The sequence below is a fragment of the Fistularia commersonii genome, chromosome 12 (assembly GCF_037954325.1).
Source record: "Fistularia commersonii isolate RoL2024-O1a breed Wild chromosome 12, RoL_Fcom_v1.0, whole genome shotgun sequence".
NCBI lineage: Eukaryota > Metazoa > Chordata > Actinopteri > Syngnathiformes > Fistulariidae > Fistularia > Fistularia commersonii.
In genome coordinates, this window is record NC_141295.1 from 11457481 (window position 1) to 11480395 (window position 22915).

At 42.0% G+C, this 22915-nt stretch overlaps 3 protein-coding genes across 4 annotated transcripts; all 3 read right to left on the reverse strand.

Annotated features, from left to right (window-relative positions):
• Positions 1 to 414: 414 nt before the first annotated feature.
• On the reverse strand, positions 415 to 1261 carry dand5 (DAN domain family, member 5). Its single transcript, XM_086156180.1, has 2 exons — positions 803 to 1261; positions 415 to 702 (listed from the first exon to the last, which is right to left on the reverse strand). Exons 1-2 carry the CDS (start codon positions 1259 to 1261, stop codon positions 415 to 417), a joined length of 747 nt encoding a protein of 248 aa, XP_086012306.1.
• Positions 1262 to 6205: 4944 nt separating this feature from the next.
• Positions 6206 to 14758, reverse strand: LOC147228814 (tetraspanin-1-like). Of its 2 annotated transcripts, none has more exons than XM_086157089.1 (8): positions 14578 to 14758; positions 13430 to 13515; positions 11716 to 11931; positions 8321 to 8395; positions 8127 to 8234; positions 7806 to 7961; positions 6806 to 6898; positions 6206 to 6540 (listed from the first exon to the last, which is right to left on the reverse strand). In XM_086157089.1, the coding sequence occupies exons 2-8, from the start codon at positions 13484 to 13486 to the stop codon at positions 6484 to 6486; spliced, it is 762 nt and encodes a 253-aa protein (XP_086013215.1). In that variant the 5' UTR covers positions 13487 to 13515; positions 14578 to 14758; the 3' UTR covers positions 6206 to 6483. The 2 variants fall into 2 exon arrangements, with proteins under 2 accessions (XP_086013215.1, XP_086013216.1); XM_086157090.1 differs by lacking the exon at positions 14578 to 14758 and adding an exon at positions 14321 to 14378.
• Positions 14759 to 15236: 478 nt separating this feature from the next.
• LOC147228815 (ras-related protein Rab-3D-like) lies at positions 15237 to 22295 on the reverse strand. The gene is made up of 5 exons (XM_086157091.1): positions 21963 to 22295; positions 19822 to 20055; positions 17221 to 17339; positions 16251 to 16375; positions 15237 to 15964 (listed from the first exon to the last, which is right to left on the reverse strand). Exons 2-5 carry the CDS (start codon positions 20053 to 20055, stop codon positions 15777 to 15779), a joined length of 666 nt encoding a protein of 221 aa, XP_086013217.1. The 5' UTR covers positions 21963 to 22295; the 3' UTR covers positions 15237 to 15776.
• Positions 22296 to 22915: the final 620 nt, after the last annotated feature.

The following is a 22915-nucleotide window of genomic DNA, read 5'->3' on the forward strand; positions in this document are numbered from 1 at the left end:
TTTTTGCACGCAAAACCAAACTGCACTTGTAACAATGTTGGGAAAAGGCAAAAAAGGAATGTGGGAATATTTTAATAGCAATATTAAAGGGTCACAATATTTTATATTTATTAAACATACACATGTCCGGTTTGGATAGTCAAATTAGAAACTGCGTGACTGAAAAAGTCACCTTGTCAACTAACAGTGGATTAAAACCCCACCAGAACAACTCTGAATAACATATTCAGACTCAAATACTTACATACATGCTGACTGAAAGTCAAGAAATAATCAGACATTTATGACTCGCCTTTTGCTACCTTCCTCATTGCCAGCAAAGCTCCGGCAGTAAATTAAAAAAAAACAAAAAAACTTGTACGTTAACCGTAACAAAGTCATCGAACAACCGATTTCTTTTTGTTGCCACAGCTGTCAAAAGGTTTTGTTGGACAGATGCGGGGAATCTGCCGCCTCAGCATTCCTTTCCTCCCGGCCCGTCTCGCACTTGCACTCCTCCACCACCATCACTCGTTTCTCCCGGATCGCCGCTCCGCAGCGAAGGACGACCGTCACGGTGCGGCTTTTGGACGGCGCGCATCGGGAGCAGGGCGCGCGGAGGCCGGTGAGGTCCCCGGCGGCAGGGACGAACAGGGAGCTGCACTGGCCGAAGCACAGCTTGTTGTGCACGGTCACCGGCTCGCATCCGTCTGCTCCCACGTGCTGGGAATTAGAGTTCGGACATCATTCTGAGACTTCCTGCGTCGATTTACATGCTAGTAAAAACTATCTGGAACGTTGAGGGAATATATTCATGTCTTACCTGAGTGAAAGGTACCGCCGAGCATGTCTGCTTAGCATCCTTCAGGTTGACTGGTACAGAAAATGTAGTCTTCTCTCCTTTCTCTGCAGCTTTCTGCCACATCCGCAAGCCCGGACTCTTCTTCGGCTCCGTCTCAGGGGGGGTTTTGGGTTGCGGCGGATTCAAGGGCGCTTTGAACGTTGCAGCCGGACGGCCCCGAGACAGGAAAGCGGGAAAAGGAAACCTGGAGGCCAAGGAAGGAGCTCTCCTGGGGAACAGTCCCCTTTTGGGGAGCCCCAAACGGGCCGAGGCGCGACGGTCCGACTTCGCCTGGCCGTGAAAGGCCTCGGCGGGACCGCTGGCCGAGGATTCAAATTCAGCCCGAGGCGCCATCGAAATCCGCTCAAAGGGGCCGCGAGGAAACGAAAAGGCCACCGTTCCCCAACTTGACAAAAAGACCAGGATGATGAGGTGGGCCATGCTTGCAAGAAATGTCTCGATTAATGCAAATGTAAAATAATTAAATAAAAAAAAAAATTTAAAAAAAGAAACAAAATATACAGGCCAAGAGGAAAGCGGTGTTGGTTCAAGGTCCCAAAAGGTAACCTTGCTGTCGATGCTTCGGCACCGAGAAGGAGGGAATCCCTTTATAGGCCCACGAGGTTTGCCACCTGTGTTTTCATGCAGGTGTCGTGATTCCCACACTGTACCAGACTTCACACCCGCCTCAAAGATGCGTGTGGTGGGAAGACGCAAAGGCAGTTCCGGGGACGGTTATGGCCTTAAAAACACGACCGTAAAAGAACACAAACGAGGAGGCCGTTAGTTAGCTCGGACCGCGAAGAGTCGGCGGAGAGGGTTTGACTACTGGGTCGGTATAAAATCACAAATTACGATTCACTGCAAAGATTCTTGTGCGAACGTCAAATGGATAGAACAGTATTGTTACAAGGAGCGAGCGCACACACGTTTTCTGTTAAGTTTTGTGCTTCGGACAAGAACCCACAAGCTTTTCCCTGTTTTTTGTACTGACATGACGGGTCAAGTGGAAAATGCCACATGCCCGACAGACAATGGCATAAATAAAAACGCACAGCCAAGGACGGAGGAATGTGGAGAGTTTTGAGCGCAAACACAAGCCGGAGATAAATTTGAGCTTCAAAAGTTTGGGGACTGAGGAGAGCAAAGCTGCTTTTGGACAATGAAACTTCTTTTTTTTTTTACTCCCAGCCCTAAAGCAATTATGACTTTATGTTCTTCGAGGTTAAAAAGCAGTATCCTGTTAATTCATTCTCCACAATGAGCTTCTCGGCTCCTCCTTCGACATCCCATCATTACACAATTAGACAACAGTGTGATCTGTCACCCGTGACTTGAATACCCCTGTAACCAGACAGAGGCGTTTGACTTTCTCACCAAAAAACATCCTCGTTCGAGAACATAAATTATCAGTTTCCCCCAGTGGTGTTCAACCTGAACATCATATCAAAGAATGTTTACTTGATTTTCCCCGGTTACAACAACATTGGATAAACAATGGATGCAGTGGATGATTGTCTCCACAAGAGGATGCAGTTTACAAACCATCATCCCTCCCTTCCAGCTCTCCTTTTACTGTGGGCACTGCAGCCAATCATAATCTACATATTTGGCAATAAAATAAATTGGCAGGGCCACCGTTGTATAAACTGTACCACTAGTTATTGAATCGTGTTTCATAAACTATATGAAATAGACAAGCCATTTTAAGTAAGATAAATCAGCGTTTTTTTTGCCATGAACCAAGCTGATTCACGTCTTACAGCTTTTTTTCACCGCTCATCTAAATCTTAAAAGCACGTATGAAATATTCACTGAACATGCTATCAAGTTGTTAAATACAAAACAAAAGTACCTGGAAATAAAACAGTATGACTCTCTCACCCGCGTTTGGTAAACAACACAATAGGGTGGCGACAGAGGATATGAAATTCATTGGTGTGAGAAGACGATGGAGAATAGAGGTAAATGGAAGAGGTTGATTCGCTGTGACGAAGCGAGGAGTTGAAAGAAAATCAAAGCTGAGTTGGAAAGTCATCTCGTACCTTGGCTAAAGTGAGATCTCCAAAAATTGGGAACTGGCATTATTTCAGTATAAAAATATTAAATGCATCATGACTTCAACTAGAACTTTACATAGCAACTCCTTGAATGATACATTTGTTGTACAATTCTCAGTCACACTACATTTAATGTGCCCATTTGTTTTTTTTTTTTGCCATTTTTCACTTATTTCTCATTTTGTAATACACTTCTTACAAATTTTATATTCAAGGAAGATCATTTCTCTAACCTCAATAAGCCTTTTGAAAATAAAACGACAAGTGCACTTTACGCTTTCCCTTCTCTCTGGACTTTCAAGGATGTGTGAACCGAAAGACTCCTTGAGCTTTTATGTCGTTGTGTCACAACTGGACGAAGATGAAGGGAACCCAAACTATTTAATAAAGTGCGAAGGAAAAACAAACAAATAAATCAACAGACCTGACGTGGAGAATCATCGTGACCGGAGAAATTGGTTTTTAAAAAAAAAAAAAAAACAGCAGTGAAAGATTCACACAGCATTTATACTGGAAGGGGAACGGGGAAACAGGTGCAGACAATCAGCCTCCATGATAGTTTGCTACAATTCCAGGTGGCATGGCTGAAAGAAAATAAAAATACACGAATAGGGGGGGGGAATTTAAATGGCTAACATCACCAAATCAGAATCAGAATCATTTTTATACGCCCAGTTTGAAAGAACAAGGAATTTGTTTCTGCGGTTGGCATTGCTCACAGGGAAGGGAATAAGTGAGGTAGGAAAAAATACTAATAAGAAGGAAAAAGAAGCTAGTATAGATAAAAACACAGATATGTACAAAAATCAAAATGGTCTACTGACAATATATTTATTTAGATACATATTGATTATAATTAATATTCTTAAAATAAATGTTGACTTTGTGTAACAGCATGAACTTGTATAGAACAATGTCGATTACCTTACTCATGACAGGATTTGGATTGAGAGCTCTTATTGGCTGTACTGTATGTCAATCAAATGCCAAACGCCGCAGTGAGGATGGACGATAGGCTAACAGCTATTTTTTTGCTTCAAAATCAGAATCCGAAAAAAAAATGTTGTCCCTGAGGAGCAATTGGGGGGGCTCAGGGGGTTTCACTATACTATACTATACTATACTATACTATACTATACTATACTATACTATACGAGAATATTCAAAATTTAAGGGACATGAATGAGGAAAGGATCAGGAAGAGAGAAGAGAGGGGCATTATGGGATATACCTGAGCAGACTCGGCCTCATGCATCATGTCTTACCAAAGTTAGTACAATTGTTTTAGCTTTTTTCAACAGTATTTAACTGCATCTATATAAGCTAGTGGTTAAAAATGTAATTATCAGTAGGACCTTCAACATATAACGCCGGATGATCATTTTATTCTATGTATCACACCTCCTTCGGAGGCAGGAAAACATCCTACAGCATCACAACTCCATTCAGTTGTGAATGGTGTTGTGAACCTTCATCCTTTTCTTTTGCAGATACAAGTTGCTAAACATTTTTTTTTTTCAATAAAAAGAGTCTAATGTTACATCTAACTGCATTTCTTACTGTTTTATAGTCACAAGTGAGATATTGTGTTTGCACTGATGGTCAGCATGTGACATGGAAAACATGTTGCTTCAGCACTCATCTACAGACACACACGTAATTCCATAAACCATAAAAGTGAAGAAAAACAATCTTGTTTCATAAGGCTAATAAAACGCCATTTAATGACGGCGCTGCGATTAAAGAATCAAACTTTATAGCTGTTTTATCGCTGTTTATTGTAACTGTGTGTTGTTACTCTTCATCACAATGGCCAGATCCTATAACATCATCAGTGGCTTGGAAACCTTTGGGAAATCCGATAAAACAAGCGATGAAAGCCCGAGGCTTTGGAGGGATTTGATGAAAACATACGAAATATTGAGTGAGTGTGTTAGTGGTCGGAGAGGGGTGGGGTGGAGGGGTCAGATCCACAAAAGCACCTTCTTAGTGCGATAAAATGACCCACATCCTTGTCCTGACCCGGTGCACTGCCACATATTGAGGGCAGATGTTCTCTCATAGTGGAAAACCTCAAAGGGGATGTAGGGAGAGCGCGCCGAACCACATAAACATTTAGCCTGGGTCTGAGATTCCAGGAAATCTCATTTTCTGCACAGACGTCGGGGCACTTTTCAGCGGGATCGGCAGGATGTTATTTAACCTGGAAGAGCGGTAACGTCCCTCGGCGGGCAGAGGACCCACCCATGCATTCTGTCAGACCACAAACCTGACGAAAGAATAAAAGACAGCTGTTGGGTTGCAAAAATTTTTGAAATTGGCCACCGGAGGTCGCTAAGGCACTTCTATATCCTTCCCATAATGGAGCATTTCACTGCAGATTAAAAAAGAAAATCATAGAATTTGGCATACAATTCTGGCTATTTTAGTAAATGCATGTGAATGAGAAATGTTTTCAACTTATATAGCACTCTACATCACATTGCATTCACACACACACACACACACAGACGGGAGGTAATTGAACCGCCAACCCTCCGATTGTGGAGATGCCTGAGCAAAGGCCGAATCACACGGAAGAAAAATAGATAAGTGAATAAACAGAACAAGTATAAATGGGCAGTAGGTGTGCGTGTTTATAATGTCAGTCATGTGATCGGGTCGCAACACATCGGACTTTGCACCAAAGCCCAGAGGGAGATTACTGGACTCAAAATGCACATGTTTTTAACAGTTTATCTTCTTCGCTGGATTTATGGTTATTTCCTATGTTTTTTTATTCAATAATTCCCTTCATAATCAGTCCAAAACTCACCTTCCCCTCGTTTCTGTGTTTTTAATCTCCATTTGTATTTTATGCCCCATTTTTAATAGAAAATCAAAGGTCACAATTTCCTAACTGAAGTTCGTAATTGAAATTCTGCCTAAAAGAGGGAAACAAAAACTGAATTGTTTAATGCAAAATAAACAGAATATCTCTTGAGTAAAATAAGAAAAATAGGTCAATGCGACAATTCATGAAATTCACCTAAAAAAAAAATGCAGTGAATTTTTAGATATCTCTATAGGACATGTGAATGAGTGAGTGAATGGTTGTGTGTCCCTAAATGTAGCCACATGATCGATTGGCGACCGGTCCAGGCTGAACCGCGCCATTCGTCCAATGACAGCCTGAGTTATGCAGTAAGGATAATAAATGAATAAAAGAATAATGGTATTTTTTTGTATGTATTGACAGGTTTATTTAGAAGGCCAGCGATTTCTGTCAGTGACACACTTCTTATATTTATCTCAGTTTGTGTTTTAAAAAACAAGAAGACAGATATTAGAATTCTGATATTTATTTCAGTGCAATCAAATGTACAAAAATAAATTAATTATTTGCAAGATTTCTAAGAGACAAAATCCATTGACGGTACACTGTAGAGACCAGCTAAATCTGTCAACACACAAGGTCAACTTCACGACAGCCCTTCCTCAAACATAAATAAATCACAGAGTAAAAGCATCTGATGCGATTTTACAATCGAGAACCGACGCCTGTTCGGCTGCTCCCAGCGGGTCGAGCTCCACGTACCGCAACCTTGACACCAACAGAAAACTTCAAGCTTTCGTGCCGATCCGCTTGTAAAGAACCATCGAGACCACCATGGCGGCAATCTGTGAAGACAAGATCTCATCAGGATTGAAGCTAAACCAGCCGTTTCCATCTCTCTCTGTGTTTTCCCGGCATTGTTATTATTATTTTTAATTGTGCCTCGCTTGTCTGGTCAGCAGAGAGTCACGGCCTCAGCCTTGTAAAAAAAAAAAAAAAAACACAACTCAGAATCTAGGAAAATGCACATCATGTTAATCCTTAAGGCGTGAATTAGGTGATCAACGTGTAAAGACAGTGGCTTCTTTATCTCGCAGTCAATTTTCGTACCTCGACGGCGGTGATGCAGAGAGCCACTGCTCCAATGGTCAAAGCATTTTCCTCGATCAGATCCAGCAGCTTCTCCATACAGCCTTCAACCAGCTGGAGGAGAACACACACAATTTGAGATCGGGCGAGGAGAAGAAAACAATATAAAATAAACATGGCGCGGCTCTCCTTCCATAATCCAAAAACACCCGGCAGGTTCATTGGAGACCCTAAATTGCCAGGAGGTGTGAATGAGGGAATGAACGGTTGTATGTCTCTATCCGAAGTGTGAATTAGAGGGTGAATGCTAGTATATCTTGAGGGCGTGAATGACTGTATATATGTGACCGACTGGCCAGACCGATCCAGAATGAACCCCGTCTCTCACCCGTACCCCCATGACCCCTAGTGCAGGATACGTGGTGAAGATAATAAATTAATGAAAGAATAACACTAATATTGCTAACTTATTTCTCAAGTGAAATCTGATTACCTGATCAAGTCACACCCGAATGCTTGTTTTCTCTTGTCTTATCGCCACACTTTATGATTTTGCAGTCGCAGACTTAAAACTGGATGTCCAAAAGTCACAGCGCGCTCCCATTACCTTGGTTGTTAAGTGCACGCTGGTTGTCTTAGTCTTGGCGCAGTCTCGGGACTTTGTGTTATGTCACCGAAATTACTGAATCAATGACTAATACATGAGCTCTTGAAAACCAGAAACAGGAAACCTGTTACCAGCATGATAGGAAAATTTTGCATGATGAGAAAAAAATCTAGTTGGAGTTTTCCACGAGTCTTTTCAAAATCTTTGCAAAGTCTTTAGATGTATGATCCATAATCTCAGACTAAACTAAACTTTAGTCTCAGACGAGTCTGAGACTTAAAACTCTAAAACTAGTCTTTAGATGTGAACTGGTGTGAGATGACAGTTTTAAATGAATTATTCCAAAAGTCAGGAGATTTGGGGTTTCATGTCAGGGCGGCTCAAAGGCAGACGGCTGAGTTCAGATGCAAGTACCTTGAGTTCACTGGCTGTTTCTGCTGCGGATTGGCTGCAGGTGCTGTTGATGCTCATTGTGGAATTGCAACATGTGGGGGGGTAATATCCTCCGTTTTCAGTCAGAAGAGGGGAGTTGTCAAAGTCTGTGTAGTTACTGTAACCGCAGCACTGAAGCTAAAGGGAGAAGAGGGGTGTGGGGGGTTAGAATACCGAAAAAGTAAAATAAAATTCTGAAACGGCGGGGTCTGAAGTGATCTTCCAAAAAAACTAAATCTGAGTGGCTGATTTAAACATGCAATAGTCCAGGACGGATTGGCAGCATCATGAGAAACGACGCACCTCTTCCATGGTAACGTTCCAGAGGGATGTCAGGCTTCCCTCATTTCCATATTCCTTATTAATGCTGTCTCGGACATTAGTCTCAAGCGTCTTGAAAATCTCATCGACCTGATATAGATGGACGGAAAACACACAGGGTGGTAAAGTTTTTCACGAATTGACGCTGAATCTGTCCGGCAGTTGAGGACACTTACCAGATCCTTAAAGACGAGCACCACCACCGCACCGGTGACCTCGATGAGGAATATGATCAGCACGATGCAGAAGAACTGGAGAGGGACAGAAGTCAAATGTGATGATGTGAACAAACCCCTGTGGCGTTAAGACGCCCCCGACATCGAGCGTATCGGAGCGAGAAAACAGGAAACGCGACAGTTTGCAGGGTCGGCAAACGCTATAATGCCACAGTGGTTATCCGGTCTTCTTGACTGCTCCACTGAATGCTTCCTTTGGATTTTCCCATCTTAATATCAAGTCAATTAAGATTTGATTTATGCGGTGCCACTTAAAAAAAACACAGTTGTGTGATGACACTGTCCAACTGGAAAATCTGAATTTCTTCTTCTTCAATTCAACTGGGCTGGGTGGAGTTTTGGGTTTATGACTACCAGAGCTGAGGGCTTGTCGAAGAAGCGGTGGTGTGTTTTTTGACGAGAGAGTTGTTTTAGAAAAACAAGGATGAATATCGTTGAGTTAATGTCGTTTGGGGGGAACAAAGATACAACTTCTGGGGACTTACTGACTAAGATTTGAATAGGTACAGTGAAAATTCCGATTTTGTGAACCAAAGAAGAGAAACCCGTTAGAACAGGCTCAGGCGGTTGCTGCCGCGGCTGTGTTTCGATGTTGGATCCACCCAGGAAGTTTGGAGGGTGCAGATGGACCCGGTGTGAGTGAGTTGATGTGTTCTGGAATGGATTCCGGTACGTTGCTACATGTGGGCCAAAGGCTTTTCCTTCTCTGTTCTGAGATGGGTTTTCCGTTTTGACAAACACGGCGTCTTCAACTCCTCTCTCGAACCATCTGTTTTCTCCGGCCGGAATTCGGACATTACCGTCCTCGAAGGAGTCGCCCTTGTCCTTCAGGTGTAGGTGGACCACGGAGTCCTAGCGTGAAGCGGAGGCTCTCCAGTGTCGGGCCATCCGATCGTGCAGAGTTTGTTTTCTCCATCTGGTCTCTGGGTGTTCTGTCCTCTGGGTGCACCGGTGTTTGCCTCAGGGTTTTGTGGCGTCTGAAGCATACCAGTACTTGGTGTTTGTTGAAAACCCTCCTGAGTTTCGCCAAAACACCAGCAACATATGGTATGACAATGACTTTTCATCTGTTCCTGTCCTCTCTCTGATGAACAATGCCTCCCACCCCATGCAGAACATCATGACGGCAATAAGCGGCTCCTTCAGCGACAGACAGAGATTTCGCAGGTCCTTCCTGTCGGCTGCTGTTTGACTATTTAACACCCAGCTCTGCTCACGATAGACTTCTCTGTCATTCATTCATTCATTCATTCATTCATTCATTCATCTTCTCAAGTATCCATTCATTCACTCTCCTACACGTCCACTCACTCGGACACCATAGGTGTTACTAGAGCGCCGCTTCCACTACAAGTATTGCTGTTGTTGCAACTTTTACACATGTTTATACTGTTTATATAGTGTCATATTGTTTAAATGCAACTTGTCAATACAAGCCTTACCTGTTTATGTATAGCATTAACGTGGTTTATTGTTTATTCTTAGTTCCACTTCTGCTGTGTGTGCTTGATTAAAAGTGTGGGATGATTAAAAGAATATTCTATTCTATTCTACTCCTTAGGGTAGCAACAAGATTCAAGGGCTCTCCTAATATGTCCTCTCTCTTTTTGCCGTTGGTGGTTGATGTTATGTTGTTGGAAGAGTTTTGGTAACCTCCACTTGGGGGCTGATGTGAGTCAAAGCGTAAGTATTGATCAGTTTGTGTTTAGATATTAAGATCTTCTGGAAACCAACACACTTGACTTAAGGAAACCGCTTAAATCTTTTGGCCACCCGAATTGGGTCTTTGCCAAAACAGAAACCACTATACAGATAAAACAAGGAACAGGAAGCCGACAGGAACAAAAGGAAACACATTATCATACGGAAAACTAGGACGAGAGGTCAAAGATCTTCAAGGAAAGAAATTCAAGTCCAGCTGCCAAGAAAACATTGTGACATCGACCCTTTCCATGTGGAGCATTTGTGGACCATGCTCTTTAAAGTCCCCCCGTGAGAAAGCATTTAGTGACGAAGAAACGGGTGCCTTTCGCCTCTGGGGAAACTTCAGACAGCCGTCTGCCTCGAGCAGTCGGGTTGGAAAGAAGTAGAGAAGGTGAGAGAGAAGGACAGTGAGCGAGAAAGCAAGACTGTGATGGAGACAGAGGTGTGACGGTTGGGAGGGACAGGCGCAAATAATCTCAAGCGAAAAATAAAAGTAGCACTAATGGTTACACACTAATAGCTGAAAATATGCAATAATAGCTTTGGCATTCATAAAAGATATATTACAGGGGTCTCAGTCTTGCGCCCCGTGGGCCAATTGCAGCCCTCGGTAATCAACAGCTTGAAATCAAATCTTTGTGTTAGTGCGGCCCACGCGATATTTCTCACATGCGTCTGGGAGCTTTATACAGTGGGTTTAAAAAAATAAAACAGGCAAGGAAAAAATGAAAATGTAACTTTGCAATGTGTTATTTGCTTCAAAATTTGAAAACAAAATGATTTTTGGATAAAAAAAAAGCGTCTAGTGACATTGTTAAAATGATCTTTTTTTTTCCTTATTTCTATAAAAAAACACAAAAACAATAGCAAAAAAAAAAAGGGGCAAAATTAAAAAGATTTATTTAATAGCCATAATGGCCACCATTAGCCTTGTAAACATTATACCTCCTCTTATACATGCTACCATGATATTTTCAGATAAATTGTCGTGGCAAATTTTCCCACAGTGACAAGACTTTCTCTTTTAACTCAACAAAATTTTTAGGGAGTGATTTCTTTCTTCTTTTGATATTCATTTTTAACATTAATTCATCATGTATTTTTTGAGAGGAACAGCTCATTACATATTAAGATTTTTATAATTTACCTGTTTACCTCCTTTTCACTAAAACAAAGGAAAAATTTGGACTTAGAGTTACTTCTAGGAAATAATTTTGACGTCAAATTAAACCGTATGTGGCCCCCGGACCAAAAGGAGTTTGACACCCCTGATATATATAGTTCCGTCTTCTCTCTCAAGCGCAAAAACTGAAGGAGAAATTCTTATTTCTTACAAAAATCCTTTGTCCTCCCTATGACCTATTTCTATCCACACTACATCCATGCTATGGCTGACGCTACAGTACTTCTAATTCTATTAGTCCTAATTGTATTGGGACTTCTATACTGATTTAAAATGGCAACTATCCATTCATTTTTCTTTTAACTCATCAGCTGATCTCACCTATCACCTTAAAATGCTGTACATATTCTCTGTACATAGACCGTTACCTCTTGACACATATAGAATAGAATAGAATAGAATAGAATAGAATAGAATAGAATAGAAGGTTATTCTCTTCATGCCTCACCGTCAGCAGCATACACCTGCTCTCCTTGACGGCCCCGCAGCAGCCCAGGAAACCGATGATGATCAGCACGGCGCCCACGGCGATGAGCAAGTAGGATACGTTGGCCAGGTGGGATAACCCCACCGGGATGCCCTCCACGCTGTCCAGTATTCCCAGCAAGGACGAGCTGTCCACTTTTACCCAAACCCCGACACCCAGGACGGCCCCTCCTGCCAACTAGACCGGTGGGGAAGAAGGTGAACACAGTATGACAGAGAGAGAGAGAGATAGAGGATACATAAATGATCTGTCTCATGGTAGAGCTGACATAAATTCCTCCCCAAAACTTGTTTCTCAGTATTCAGCATCCTGAGACATTGTTGACTCAAATTAAAGATATGGAATACAATAAAAAAATGTGATGAAATATTGATTTAATTGCAGGAATGAGAAATTTAGAAATCAAAATTCTATTAACTGGAATGGGCTGCTCTGCTGTTGGAAATGACAGTACTTGATTTTTCCACAGTGGCAATTTGGAGACTGGGAACACAATACTAAGTATAAGAATGGAGCCTCGTACTGAGTTAGCTTAGCTTACAAAAATTAAAAGATCATGACAATAATCCGGTTTCAATGTCACAAATGCAGTGGATTAAGATCTCTGTCTTCTTTAGTTTCCAGGATGGAAGCAGGGGACCTCTTTAACAAGGCGTTCAAAAGAAAGCGTCCCGTCAAAGAACACGCCATGATTCCCAACTCTGTCACTCTAGAAATAACAGTGTCACTGTCCATGCATCCCTGCAGATCCTATAACAACCATTTCAGTCTTTGCCGGGTTCAGAAGCCGGAACGTCCAGCTAACCAGCTCTTATCCAAAGCTCCTGATCGGCCGAGCTGCGTTTCATATCCGAACTTTGTTGTCGCGGATAGATGACTGATGTTCTTTATTACATTATGAAACAAAGACATCTCCAGTAAAGTATTTATGAGTGCTTTTCCCGTTATTGCGTTGACACTGACCTGTGACAATTTGGAAATGATAACCGTTGACCTTTGAACAGGGAAGTTAAATATACAGAGCAGCAGCCAAATGTGAAGTCACTGAGTAAAAAATTACTTCACCCTCACGATCGTGGGTGAATTGGGCAAAATTGCTGGTGTGGATATGTTGCTATATCATTTTCTTAGCGCTTCCGCCTCACAGCAGGAAGATTCGACTCTAACTGGAGCTTGAATGTTCTGCGTTCTTAAATATCTGCATTCTGGGTTCTCCAGTTTCCTTCCACAATCTAAAAAACACGCAGGAGGTTCATTGAGGACCTTAAATTTCCTAAACGTGAATGAGATGGAACGGTTGTACGTCCCCTGAACCAGGGTGAACCCGGCCTCTCATCCAGTCACAGCTCGGTTCGGCTCCCAAATGGTATAGGAAATAAATAAATCGATGAATAATCTCATCATTCTACTTCTTTGTCAGAAGCCGGGTCTTATCTCCGCCGTGTGGTTGCCCGGACAACCGGCATAGATGAGGGAATCATTTCAATAGAGTCCATGCTACTGGGCTGTGTGGGAACTGATGATGAAGTTTGTCACTGCAGCCTCCGGCATGTAAAAGAAAAAAAAAAAAAAAGCTATTCCGTTTACGGACAAAAGCGCGCTATATATCGAAGAAAAATCTACAATTATTTGGTGACTGGGTTGTTTAACAAGTGGCTTTTTTTTCCCAACTTACAAAGATGCTGCCGTTGAAGATGAACATCATGATTTTCAGAAAGCTGGAGCAACACATCTTGGCAGCTTTTTTTTTTCTCTTTCGTTCTGTATTAAGGAAAAAAAAAGGAGAATACATTTGTTACTTGGGAGAAAAATAGACAGGATGTCATCAGGATGTGACCAGAGGGACATCTGGAGTGGCAGAGTCAACAGGGTGGAACCGGTGTTACTTTAGTCACACATTAACCTCAGCAAAGGGCAGTAAAACTGAAATAGCAATGTTTTTGTGCGCAAATATCTTTTTCTGCCATCATGTCAGCTGAAGTGGTGCTTAATATATATATTTTTGTTTTACCTTGCCCATGAATTTCTTTTTAAGCTTGTCATGTTTCCCCGTTCGATCCTCGGACAGGGTGTTTATTTTTCATTGCCACAGTAACTTTTGAACCCTTTCCATTTCCGTATCTCTCCTGCGAGTCTTCAGATTATTGAAAGAACCGTTGCCATTGGTTTTAAAAAACCATTAGTGAAAACATAACAAGGTTGAAAAGACTTCCTGAGAGGTTTTGACTGCAGATGAGATCATTTGGACAGAAAATCTCATTTGCTTGCTGAAAGTCAGTATAAAACAGCTATTAGCGGCTATGTTGCAATCACAGAAATAAGAAATTATTATTAGTATCGCTTCTCAGCAGCTGCTTTGACAATAATTGTCATCTTTCATGAAAAAGCATGAATCCATGTACACATATATCATTTAACATGCTGTTTTGTTTACAGGGACAATATCAATACATTTGCTGTTCCTGCTTTTAAACCTACTACATGCTGTGTTTTGTAAGTTTGCTGATTATGGTGTTTTTTACTGATCTGATGGCAAAGATTCAGAAAGAAAACAATTACTACTCACAGAAATCATCCTTGACCGATTGACGATGGCTATTACATTGTCATGACTCTTTTATAACAAGGATACCAAAAAATGTAAATCAATTTTGTCGCAAAGTATTTCATCTGAATTCTAATCCTCATATTTGTACTTCTACGTATTAAATTTCAGTTTGACAGTTTGTTATTTCTACAGCGGGTGAGTTTTCAATTGAGACGCCGGTGTTTAAAAGATCAGAATGAGTAACTTGATTATTTAAAAAAAAAAAAAGTCCCTACCTGAGGTGCAGTGACGGTCGCCGGTCAGTCAGGAGTGTCTGCTCTGCGAATCCCTCCCCTGCACTTTTATGTGCCCCTCACACAGCATGTGCTTACAGGGAAGCAGGCAAGTTTTATGGTAATCACTTTCTGACAAGAGGTATTTCCTGGTGACGGGAAAATTGCAAAAAAACAAAAACAAAAAAAGACAAACAAACAGAGCACAAACACTGATGTACATGACTCTTTAAATGTGATGCGAAGGAAAAAAATGCAAAATCTTATTTCAAACTGACGCAATTACATGTTCGTAAACAACCATAAGACATTCAGTATTTTGGTGTCATGTCTTGGAATCTTATGTCTTACATTTTAGATGTCGTCACCCTTATAAAATAATCGCCTAAGTCATTTTTTCAGAATTTTCAGGAAACACAAAAAACTGAACCATTTGACACACTCTTGACATAGGCAATTTCAACTAAAGGGGTAGAATGGCACAATCTGTTTAACTCAGGATGTAGGCAATTTTGCCAGAGGTGGTCAAGCATCATGAGGAGATGATTTAGGCAAAAAAAACATTTTTGAAAAAAAATTACTTTGGCGATTATTTTAAGAGGGTGTCGATATTAGAATGCGCAAAGAAAAAAGCATATTAGGGAAAGACCAAGAGACAAAAATTCCATAGCTCCACATCTTTTAATGTCAGCTCTTAGAGGGACATAATATACAACGCAAAGGAAATACTCTACAGCCATTGACAAAGACAAAAAAAAAAAAACATAAATAAAAAGATAAATCAGACAAGAATATAATTCCATAACAGTTATATGTAGGCTTGACCAGTGTATGTGACAGCATTTTTCAAGTGGGTTGAACTTCTGGCACTGGGGTGGAGGGAAAAACACTTGGGGTGCATTTTTGGACACCACCCACAGGGAGGCAGCATTGCACTGAGCGCTTGACAGTGACACACTTCCTGCAACAGGTGCTGTTCCCCCTGGATTGTTGAAAGAAGCAGGGCAGGAGTAAAAAGGCACAGCCGCTTGAGTAGTTCTTTGGCATTTTAGCGTAACAGTCAAATTATAAAGGGAAGCGCAAATAAAAAGGAGGGGGTGGAGATGGGAGAGTTGTCACACTCACAGCGATAAACACATTTTTGGCAATTCACTTGATATGTGAGTGTGTGTGTGTGTACGTGTGTGTGCCACTGCCAGCGGTCAGCATGCACATCCCCCCGAGCTGCTGCGGGACCCCTCCTTGAAGCCCGATCCCCTGTAGTTGGTGGCCGGGCCGGTGCCGCTGTTGATGCTCTCGTTCATCTTCACGCAGATGACGTCCACCAGCTTGTCGAAGACCTGCTTCACGTTGATGTTGTCTTTGGCGCTGGCCTCGATGAACAGGAAGCCTTTGTCCGGAGGAGATGCGGAACGAGAGCGGGTAAATAATCCTCGAGGGACGGCTTGACTCTTTTTGCAAAAATATTGTAAACTTGGGGGAGGCTATACTGTTTCACCCTGCTAGGCTACGGAGTCCAGATTTCGATTTCAGCTAGATTCTAGTCCAAACAAGGTCAACATATCTAATTATGGAGCAGGACTCAAACAAAAGATGTTATAGGCAGACACACCAGATGTGGTATACTTAACCTATACTGTGCGTGTGTATATATGTGTGTGTTTGCGTGCACTAACCTAGTTCTGAGGCCAGTCTTTGAGCATCTTCAGCTGGTACCTGCCGTTCATCCGCCATATCTAGCTTGTTGCCCACGAGCACCACCTGAGCGTTATCCCACGAGTAAGTCTTAATCTGAGTTGCCCTGAAAATAAATTCATATGTATGAATAATGTGTATACACACACACACACACTGCTATATACTGCTCAAAAAAATAAAGGGAACACTTAAACAACACAATATAACTCCAAGTCAATCACACCTGTGGGATTTTGATATGCCCACTTCGAAATAACACTGATTCATTTTGACTTGTTTTAAGGACATTAAATCAACGTTGGATCAGCCTATCGTGTGTTTTTCTACTTTAATTTTGGGTGTGACTCCAAATCCAGAGCTCCATAGGTGAACACATTTGACTTCCATTGATCATTTTTGGGTCATTTTGTTGTCAGCACAGTCAACAATGTAAAGAACAAAGTATTTAATAAGAATATTTCATTCATTCAGATCTAGGCCGTGCTATTTTAGTGTTCCCTTCATTTTTATGAGCAGTGTATGTATATATAAGCGCACACACATATATATGCATATATAAATATGTATATATATATATCTACACAAATGCAAACACAATATGCACACATATACATATGAATATGTATATATACAGTATATGTACATAGACACAGATGTATATATATTTTGTGTATAGACACACACAAACCCATGCGCACACACACACACACACACACATTTTATATATATATATATATATACATATATATATATATATATATATATAGAGAGAGAGAGAGAGATACTTTTATTTTAAATCAAATTTCTGTCTAATCTGATTTTTCACACCGCCTACAAAATGCCTCGCATTCCTTTGTATCGATGAGGAGCTTTATCAAAAAAATTAGCAAAATTGGAGGAAGAGTCCAAACAATACGATGCAACACGTCTGGCCGGAGGGGTTCTCACCAGTCCTGCACCGAGATGAACGACTCCTGACTTGTGATGTCATACATGAGGAGGAACCCCATGGCTCCTCTGTAGTAGGCTGTGGTGATAGTCCGGTAGCGCTCCTGACCCGCCGTGTCCTGTGAACACACGCACACACACATTATCGTCTGCGCCACATCGGCCCCTGAGGGTCGACCTTTTCCGGGTGAAGTGGAAATACGCTTTGAAATTCAGTTAAAAGCGCAAGAATACACCTAAGTCTTTTTGTGTGACTTGCCTGGGAAGGGAGGGGTGAATCATTAACTCATGGAACAGAACCCCCCCCTCCGCCGTCCGAACAAACACACACACACACACACACACAAACACACACACCCTTCACCATGTGATGTTGTTGCCACACCCAGTAAGTACAGCCGGATACACGCCATGTCTTTTTGGCTAAGTCTTGAGAAGGAAATATACTTTACGATCTTATATCTCTTATCTACTTTGGGAAAGACAAAAATCTCAAATTGGATAAAATGTATGTAGAAATAAAGTGTCTCCAGAGCTTGAGGTGGTGCAAGATTGACTTGGGCTGCTTCCACTGGTCCTAAGATTTCTGAGCGCCCAGACACTCGGACAGGACCCCTCCCTTAATGTTAAAACAGCAACGGCGTCATTGTTGGAGCCGAGTGCAGAGAGAGAGAGAGAGATTCTGCTGTGCTGAATGCATTAGCTTCAAAAAAAAAGACACAAGTTGTATTTCTTTCATTTCACTGGAAAACTGAGGGTGAGTCCCCGGCCTTTCACTTACAGTCACTAATAGGTCCGTCCCTGGGTGTCGGGCTGCACCGTAAGCACATTCGACGCCCGGCGGCTCGGCTCCATGCATATTTCATGATGCCCATCGACTGGGGAGGGTTGGGCGGGGTGGGTAGGCGATGTTAAACATCAACTGTCGTTAACTCGGCCGCGTGAGATATTAGTTTATGCCACATTCGCAATAGGCGGCGGCGTGAAAAGAGAGGAAACTCAAGAGCTGGGGGAGGTTGCGTGGAAACACTCTGACGCCTTAAATAAATGATGGAGCTTATTTACTGTGTAAGACCGTCTGCTTATACATGATGTGAAATCTGATTTGTCAGTACAGTAATATCGTTTATCCATTCACTAACTCATTCACATGTCATATAAAGACATTCAACTCTGATTCACAAGTCATGGAGACATACAACTATTCACCCTCTCATTCATATATCATATAGAGATATAAAATCAACTATCCTCATCCCCGTGTCCAAGGGAGACATACAACAATTCACCCTCTAATTCATGCCTCATACAAACATAGAGCTATTCACTTTCTCATTCACATGTCATATAGAGGCAAACAGCCATCCCATAGAAACGTGGAAATATTCACTCTCTCATTCACACTTCACATCGAGGCGTGCAAGTACAAGACTGTCTCAGAAAATAAGAATATTGTGATAAAGTTCTTTATCTTCTGTAATGCAATTACAAAAACAAAAATGTCATACAGTCCGGATTCATAACAAATCAAATGAAATATTGCGCGCCTTAAATTATTTTAATATTGCTGATTATGGCTTACATCTTAAGAAAACTCAAAAATCCTATCTCAAAATATTAGAATATCATCAAAAAGTAATTTTTGTTTTTTTAATTGCGTTACAGAAGATAAAGAACTTTATCACAATATTCTAATTTTCTGAGACAGTCCTGTATTAACAACTGAAGGTTTACTGTGAAATGGTAAAACGGGCCGACAGGCTGTCGCTAAAGACATTATTTGCTCTAGCTGCGGTTCGCGGCATGCTGGTTTTCGGAAGTTGCTCCAGGTGGAAAGGCCTTCCGTGCCGGAACTATCACAAAAAAACGGAATATAAAGCGTCAAGTTAAAAAACATCATCATCAGTATTTAAATACTGATAATACGCACAGATTAAGAGCTAAATGTTTTCCGAGCTTGGCTGCTGCACGAAGGAAAAATCTTGGTCCAAGTCAAAGAAGGTCACACTGTCCCGGCTTTATCGGCGCAACTTCCTCTGTTTCTTCCCGCCGCAGAAAGAATCGACGTGTGTGTGTGTGTGTGTGTGTGTGTGTGTGTGTGTGTGCGTGTGTGTGTGTGTGTGTGTGCGTGTGTGTGAGTTCTGGTTTTCACAGAAATCGCAACAGGGAATCAGTTAGAGGAAGAAGCAGTTTGGGATTAGCCTCCTTTCTCACTGGTGAGTTAGATCATCTAATTCTGAATTATTCTAGGATTATTATTAAACCGGTGAGATAATGTAAAAAGGAATAAATACAAAAAATATCTCCACCTCAAACTGTCTCTTTGCTGATCCAATTTTTTGAGTGAGACACTTTCCTTTTAAGGCCGCTCTGCACACACACACACACGCACACACACACACAACCAGAGCATCCTCACACAGACTCCCGACCTCCGATCTCTCCATCTCGGTGGGATTTCCAAAATCTGGTGGGTGCAGGGCCCTCTGATTTAATCCACTCGTTTACATTTGAAAGCAAGAAATCACGTGCAGTTCTGTCTAAATGGCATCCATTTGTATGAATCAGTGATTTTGGTGTGTATAGTTTTTTTCTTCTCACCCAGATCTGCAGTTTGACCCGTTTGTCTTTCCTGTAGATGGTCTTGACCTTGAAGTCGATGCCCACCGTGCTGACAAACGCCGAGGTGAAAGAGTCATCCGTGTAGCGGAACAAGAAGGAGGTCTTTCCAACGCTGCTGTTGCCGATGATGAGCAGCTTGAACATGTAGTCAAAATTCTGGTCGGCCGCGTCTTTCTGCTCCTGGGTCGTTCCCGGATCTCGGGCTAACGCCATCTGCCACGTTGGAGAGAGGAGAAAAGTCTTTGACAATCCAAAGTCAATGGTTGTGATATTTTCTGAGGAACATCGAGGAACCCCATCCTTTCTTCAAATTTGACCCTCATCCAGGTGAGTGCATGTTCGGTTCCCGCATGTTTGCAGATGAACCTGCTGCATATTGAGACAAACAAACATTCACCCCCTCATTTGGACATCTGGGCAATTTTTCCATTTTTTTTTCCCCCAATTTCTCCCAGAATACCCAGAGAAAAGCCTCGCAAGCACGGGGGAGAACATGCAGATTGCACTCAGAACCTGCACCTTGTGGGATAAAATCATGTAAAAAAAAAAAAAAAAAAAAAATATATATATATATACATCTATATATATATATATATAAAATAAAATAAAAATTAGTGGGCAGCATGTTGGTGCAGTTGCTAGCGCCTCACAGCGAGAAGGTCCATGGTTAGATTCCAATGGGTGGTCTTTCTGTGTGGTGTCTGTTCTCCCTGGAGATTCCCTCCGGGTTCCTCGGGATTCTCTGATTTCCTCCCACAATCCAAAACAAACAAATCCTAAATTGCTGAAATACGTGAGTGAGAGGGTGAATTGTTCTATGTCTCTATATGTGGCCCTGTGATCGACTAGCAGTCGTTCCAAGGTGAGCCTTGCCTCTCGCCAAATGACAGTTGAGATAGGATCCGGCAACCCTGAGGGCAGGATAGGTGGTATAGATTGTGTAGGGATGCAAAAAATAAAAATAGAAAATAAAAAAAGATCACAGCATGACAATTAGAAAAAAAACAGATAGGGTTACCAAAGGGTTCCAGTTCAATGATGACAAACACAAATATAGGGTTGGTGTGCCGGGATGTTGACATTGTGTTGTGTTTGTATTGCTGCTTCCAGTTTATTTTCACATATTTGATTTATCATTCACCCATTGATGTAATCCGATGGATACAGGTGCAGTCATGCGCCTTTAGCGGTTATATGACCTATTTTGATCCTCAAATCACATCATTTAAAGTTTTGATCTCAAAGGCACGGGCCCCATCTTCAGCATTATACTTGTGTTTGATTGAACGGCAGACGCTCCAGGTAACAGGCTGTTTGAATAAAAATAAAATAAAATCTTCGGCAGGAGGAAGCGTGTCGAGGCTTTCCCCCTTTCCTCGCTCCCAATAAATGTAGGGAATAAGTACTTGAGGACTGGAATCCAGGAGGTCGGATGTTAATCGTCCCTGATAAGAGTAGATTATTGGTAAAAGGAAATACCTCCTCCTTTCTCCTCTCCTCCTGATCACAGCGCGGTGAATCACCTCTCCTTCCTCAATCACTTCTCGAAACTTCTCACCCAACTTCTGGCAGCCATCGCTGTCAGGAGGGTGGAGAGCAGGGGGAAAGCAGATCCTCCTCCATCAACCTTATGACCATTTATCCACCTGCTGACGCTGCATCTTCACCCATCTATGCATCCTGTCTGTCATCATCCACACCCTAAAAGGATGCTGAAGCAACCACCCTCAGAATGAACATTTCCAAGATCACTTAGTGGGACTCAGCAAAAAGAAAAAAAAAGTAAACACTCCTTCTGCGCATGCGTCAACACATCACCTCAAGTACAGTACTAATCCTAGTTGCCATCATCCGTCAAACCGGAGGCGGACCCCAACAGCTGGCCCTCAAAAGTGTCCCAAAACACACAGAAGTGCACCTGTGACATGTGTGCGGCGCGCAGACCATTTGGGGCGACGACTTTTGTTTACAATCATCTCGTTACCGGACGTGAAAACCCGCCCCCGTGATCGAAACACGAGTATGATAAGAGGCTGCCGGACGGTGACCGGATTTCGGGCGGCCGCCAGACCCCCCCCCCCTCCCCTGTGGAAGGGGGTGTATTGGAGGGGTTCACTCACTTTTTGTCGGATCTTCTCGGGGGATGTTGTCGGTCGGTCCGCTTCTCTCCGTGAACTCCTCCTGAAAGACGAGCTGTGCGTTTTTGCCGCTCCCGGATCTCTCCACTCCGCATGTGTCCGCCGCCGGGACTTCCACCGGCGCTGCCCGTCAAGCTAGCAGTAATAACAACTATTTCCGGTCCGGACTTTCAAAATAAGACGTCTGTTTCTACGCAAAGACTCCAGCAAACCTAAGTGCAAAACAAACCCTTTTATCTAATCTGGTGATACTATTATGTTGCATTATGTAATATATTTTCTGTAGCAAATTTTATCAGGGTTTATAGTTGCCCTCATGTTATGAAAGCAGTTTCCCTATATAAATTTACACTTTGCTGCGGTGCACTGAGTTGTCATTGACAATCGGTGATGTCCCCTTTATTGCGTTTATTATTAAGTCATTTCAATGCATCAACCTGCATTTTTTAAAATTTTTTTCATCGGGGCTTCATCTTTCTTCTTGTTAACATTGTGTGACTTTTTTTTTTAAATTGATAAAAAAGTTTGTGATGTGAACTGGAAATACAAGATGAAAACAAATATCGACTGCAGACGTGGTCTTACAGATGGGGTCGGATACAGTTCATCCGATAATAATTCAGCAATCCAGAGGATGCCCAGTTTTTATACCCACATAAATGGAAACCCTCTCCAAACACAATCATTTAAGATCAACGTCCATGTCGAATAATACTATTTTTAAGACAATAAAGCAAGCGTGTGAATAAAATGAATTAAACCACACATCACATCGACTTGTTGGGAAAGTATTTTAAGGTTTAAGGTTTTAATTTGAAAGAACAAACTACCACGTTTCCAGTGTAACCTGGTTATGTCAGTGTTGAGCATTACTCATGTGAAGAAAGTAACTGCTCAGTGGCTAGCTGATGTGTAAAAAAAGGGTCAGGCTCTGC

What these genes read in the sequence shown, in the direction of transcription:
- LOC147228815 (XM_086157091.1), bottom strand. Translation starts at nt 20,055, where the DNA reads ATGGCGTTAGCCCGAGATCCGGGAACGACCCAGGAGCAGAAAGACGCG. An exon ending in GGGTCAAACTGCAGATCTGG is followed by an intron (nt 17,340 to 19,821) that starts GTGAGAAGAAAA and finishes GTGTGTTCACAG; the next exon opens with GACACGGCGGGTCAGGAGCG. An exon ending in AAGACTGGCCTCAGAACTAG is followed by an intron (nt 15,965 to 16,250) that starts GTTAGTGCACGC and finishes CTCCGGACAAAG; the next exon opens with GCTTCCTGTTCATCGAGGCC.
- dand5 (XM_086156180.1), bottom strand. Translation starts at nt 1,261, where the DNA reads ATGGCCCACCTCATCATCCTGGTCTTTTTGTCAAGTTGGGGAACGGTG. An exon ending in CGGCGGTACCTTTCACTCAG is followed by an intron (nt 703 to 802) that starts GTAAGACATGAA and finishes TCTAATTCCCAG; the next exon opens with CACGTGGGAGCAGACGGATG.
- LOC147228814 (XM_086157089.1), bottom strand. Translation starts at nt 13,486, where the DNA reads ATGTGTTGCTCCAGCTTTCTGAAAATCATGATGTTCATCTTCAACGGC. An exon ending in GCAGGTGTATGCTGCTGACG is followed by an intron (nt 8,396 to 11,715) that starts GTGAGGCATGAA and finishes GTCCCTCTCCAG; the next exon opens with TTCTTCTGCATCGTGCTGAT. An exon ending in AAACAGCCAGTGAACTCAAG is followed by an intron (nt 6,899 to 7,805) that starts GTACTTGCATCT and finishes GTTCTCCTCCAG; the next exon opens with CTGGTTGAAGGCTGTATGGA.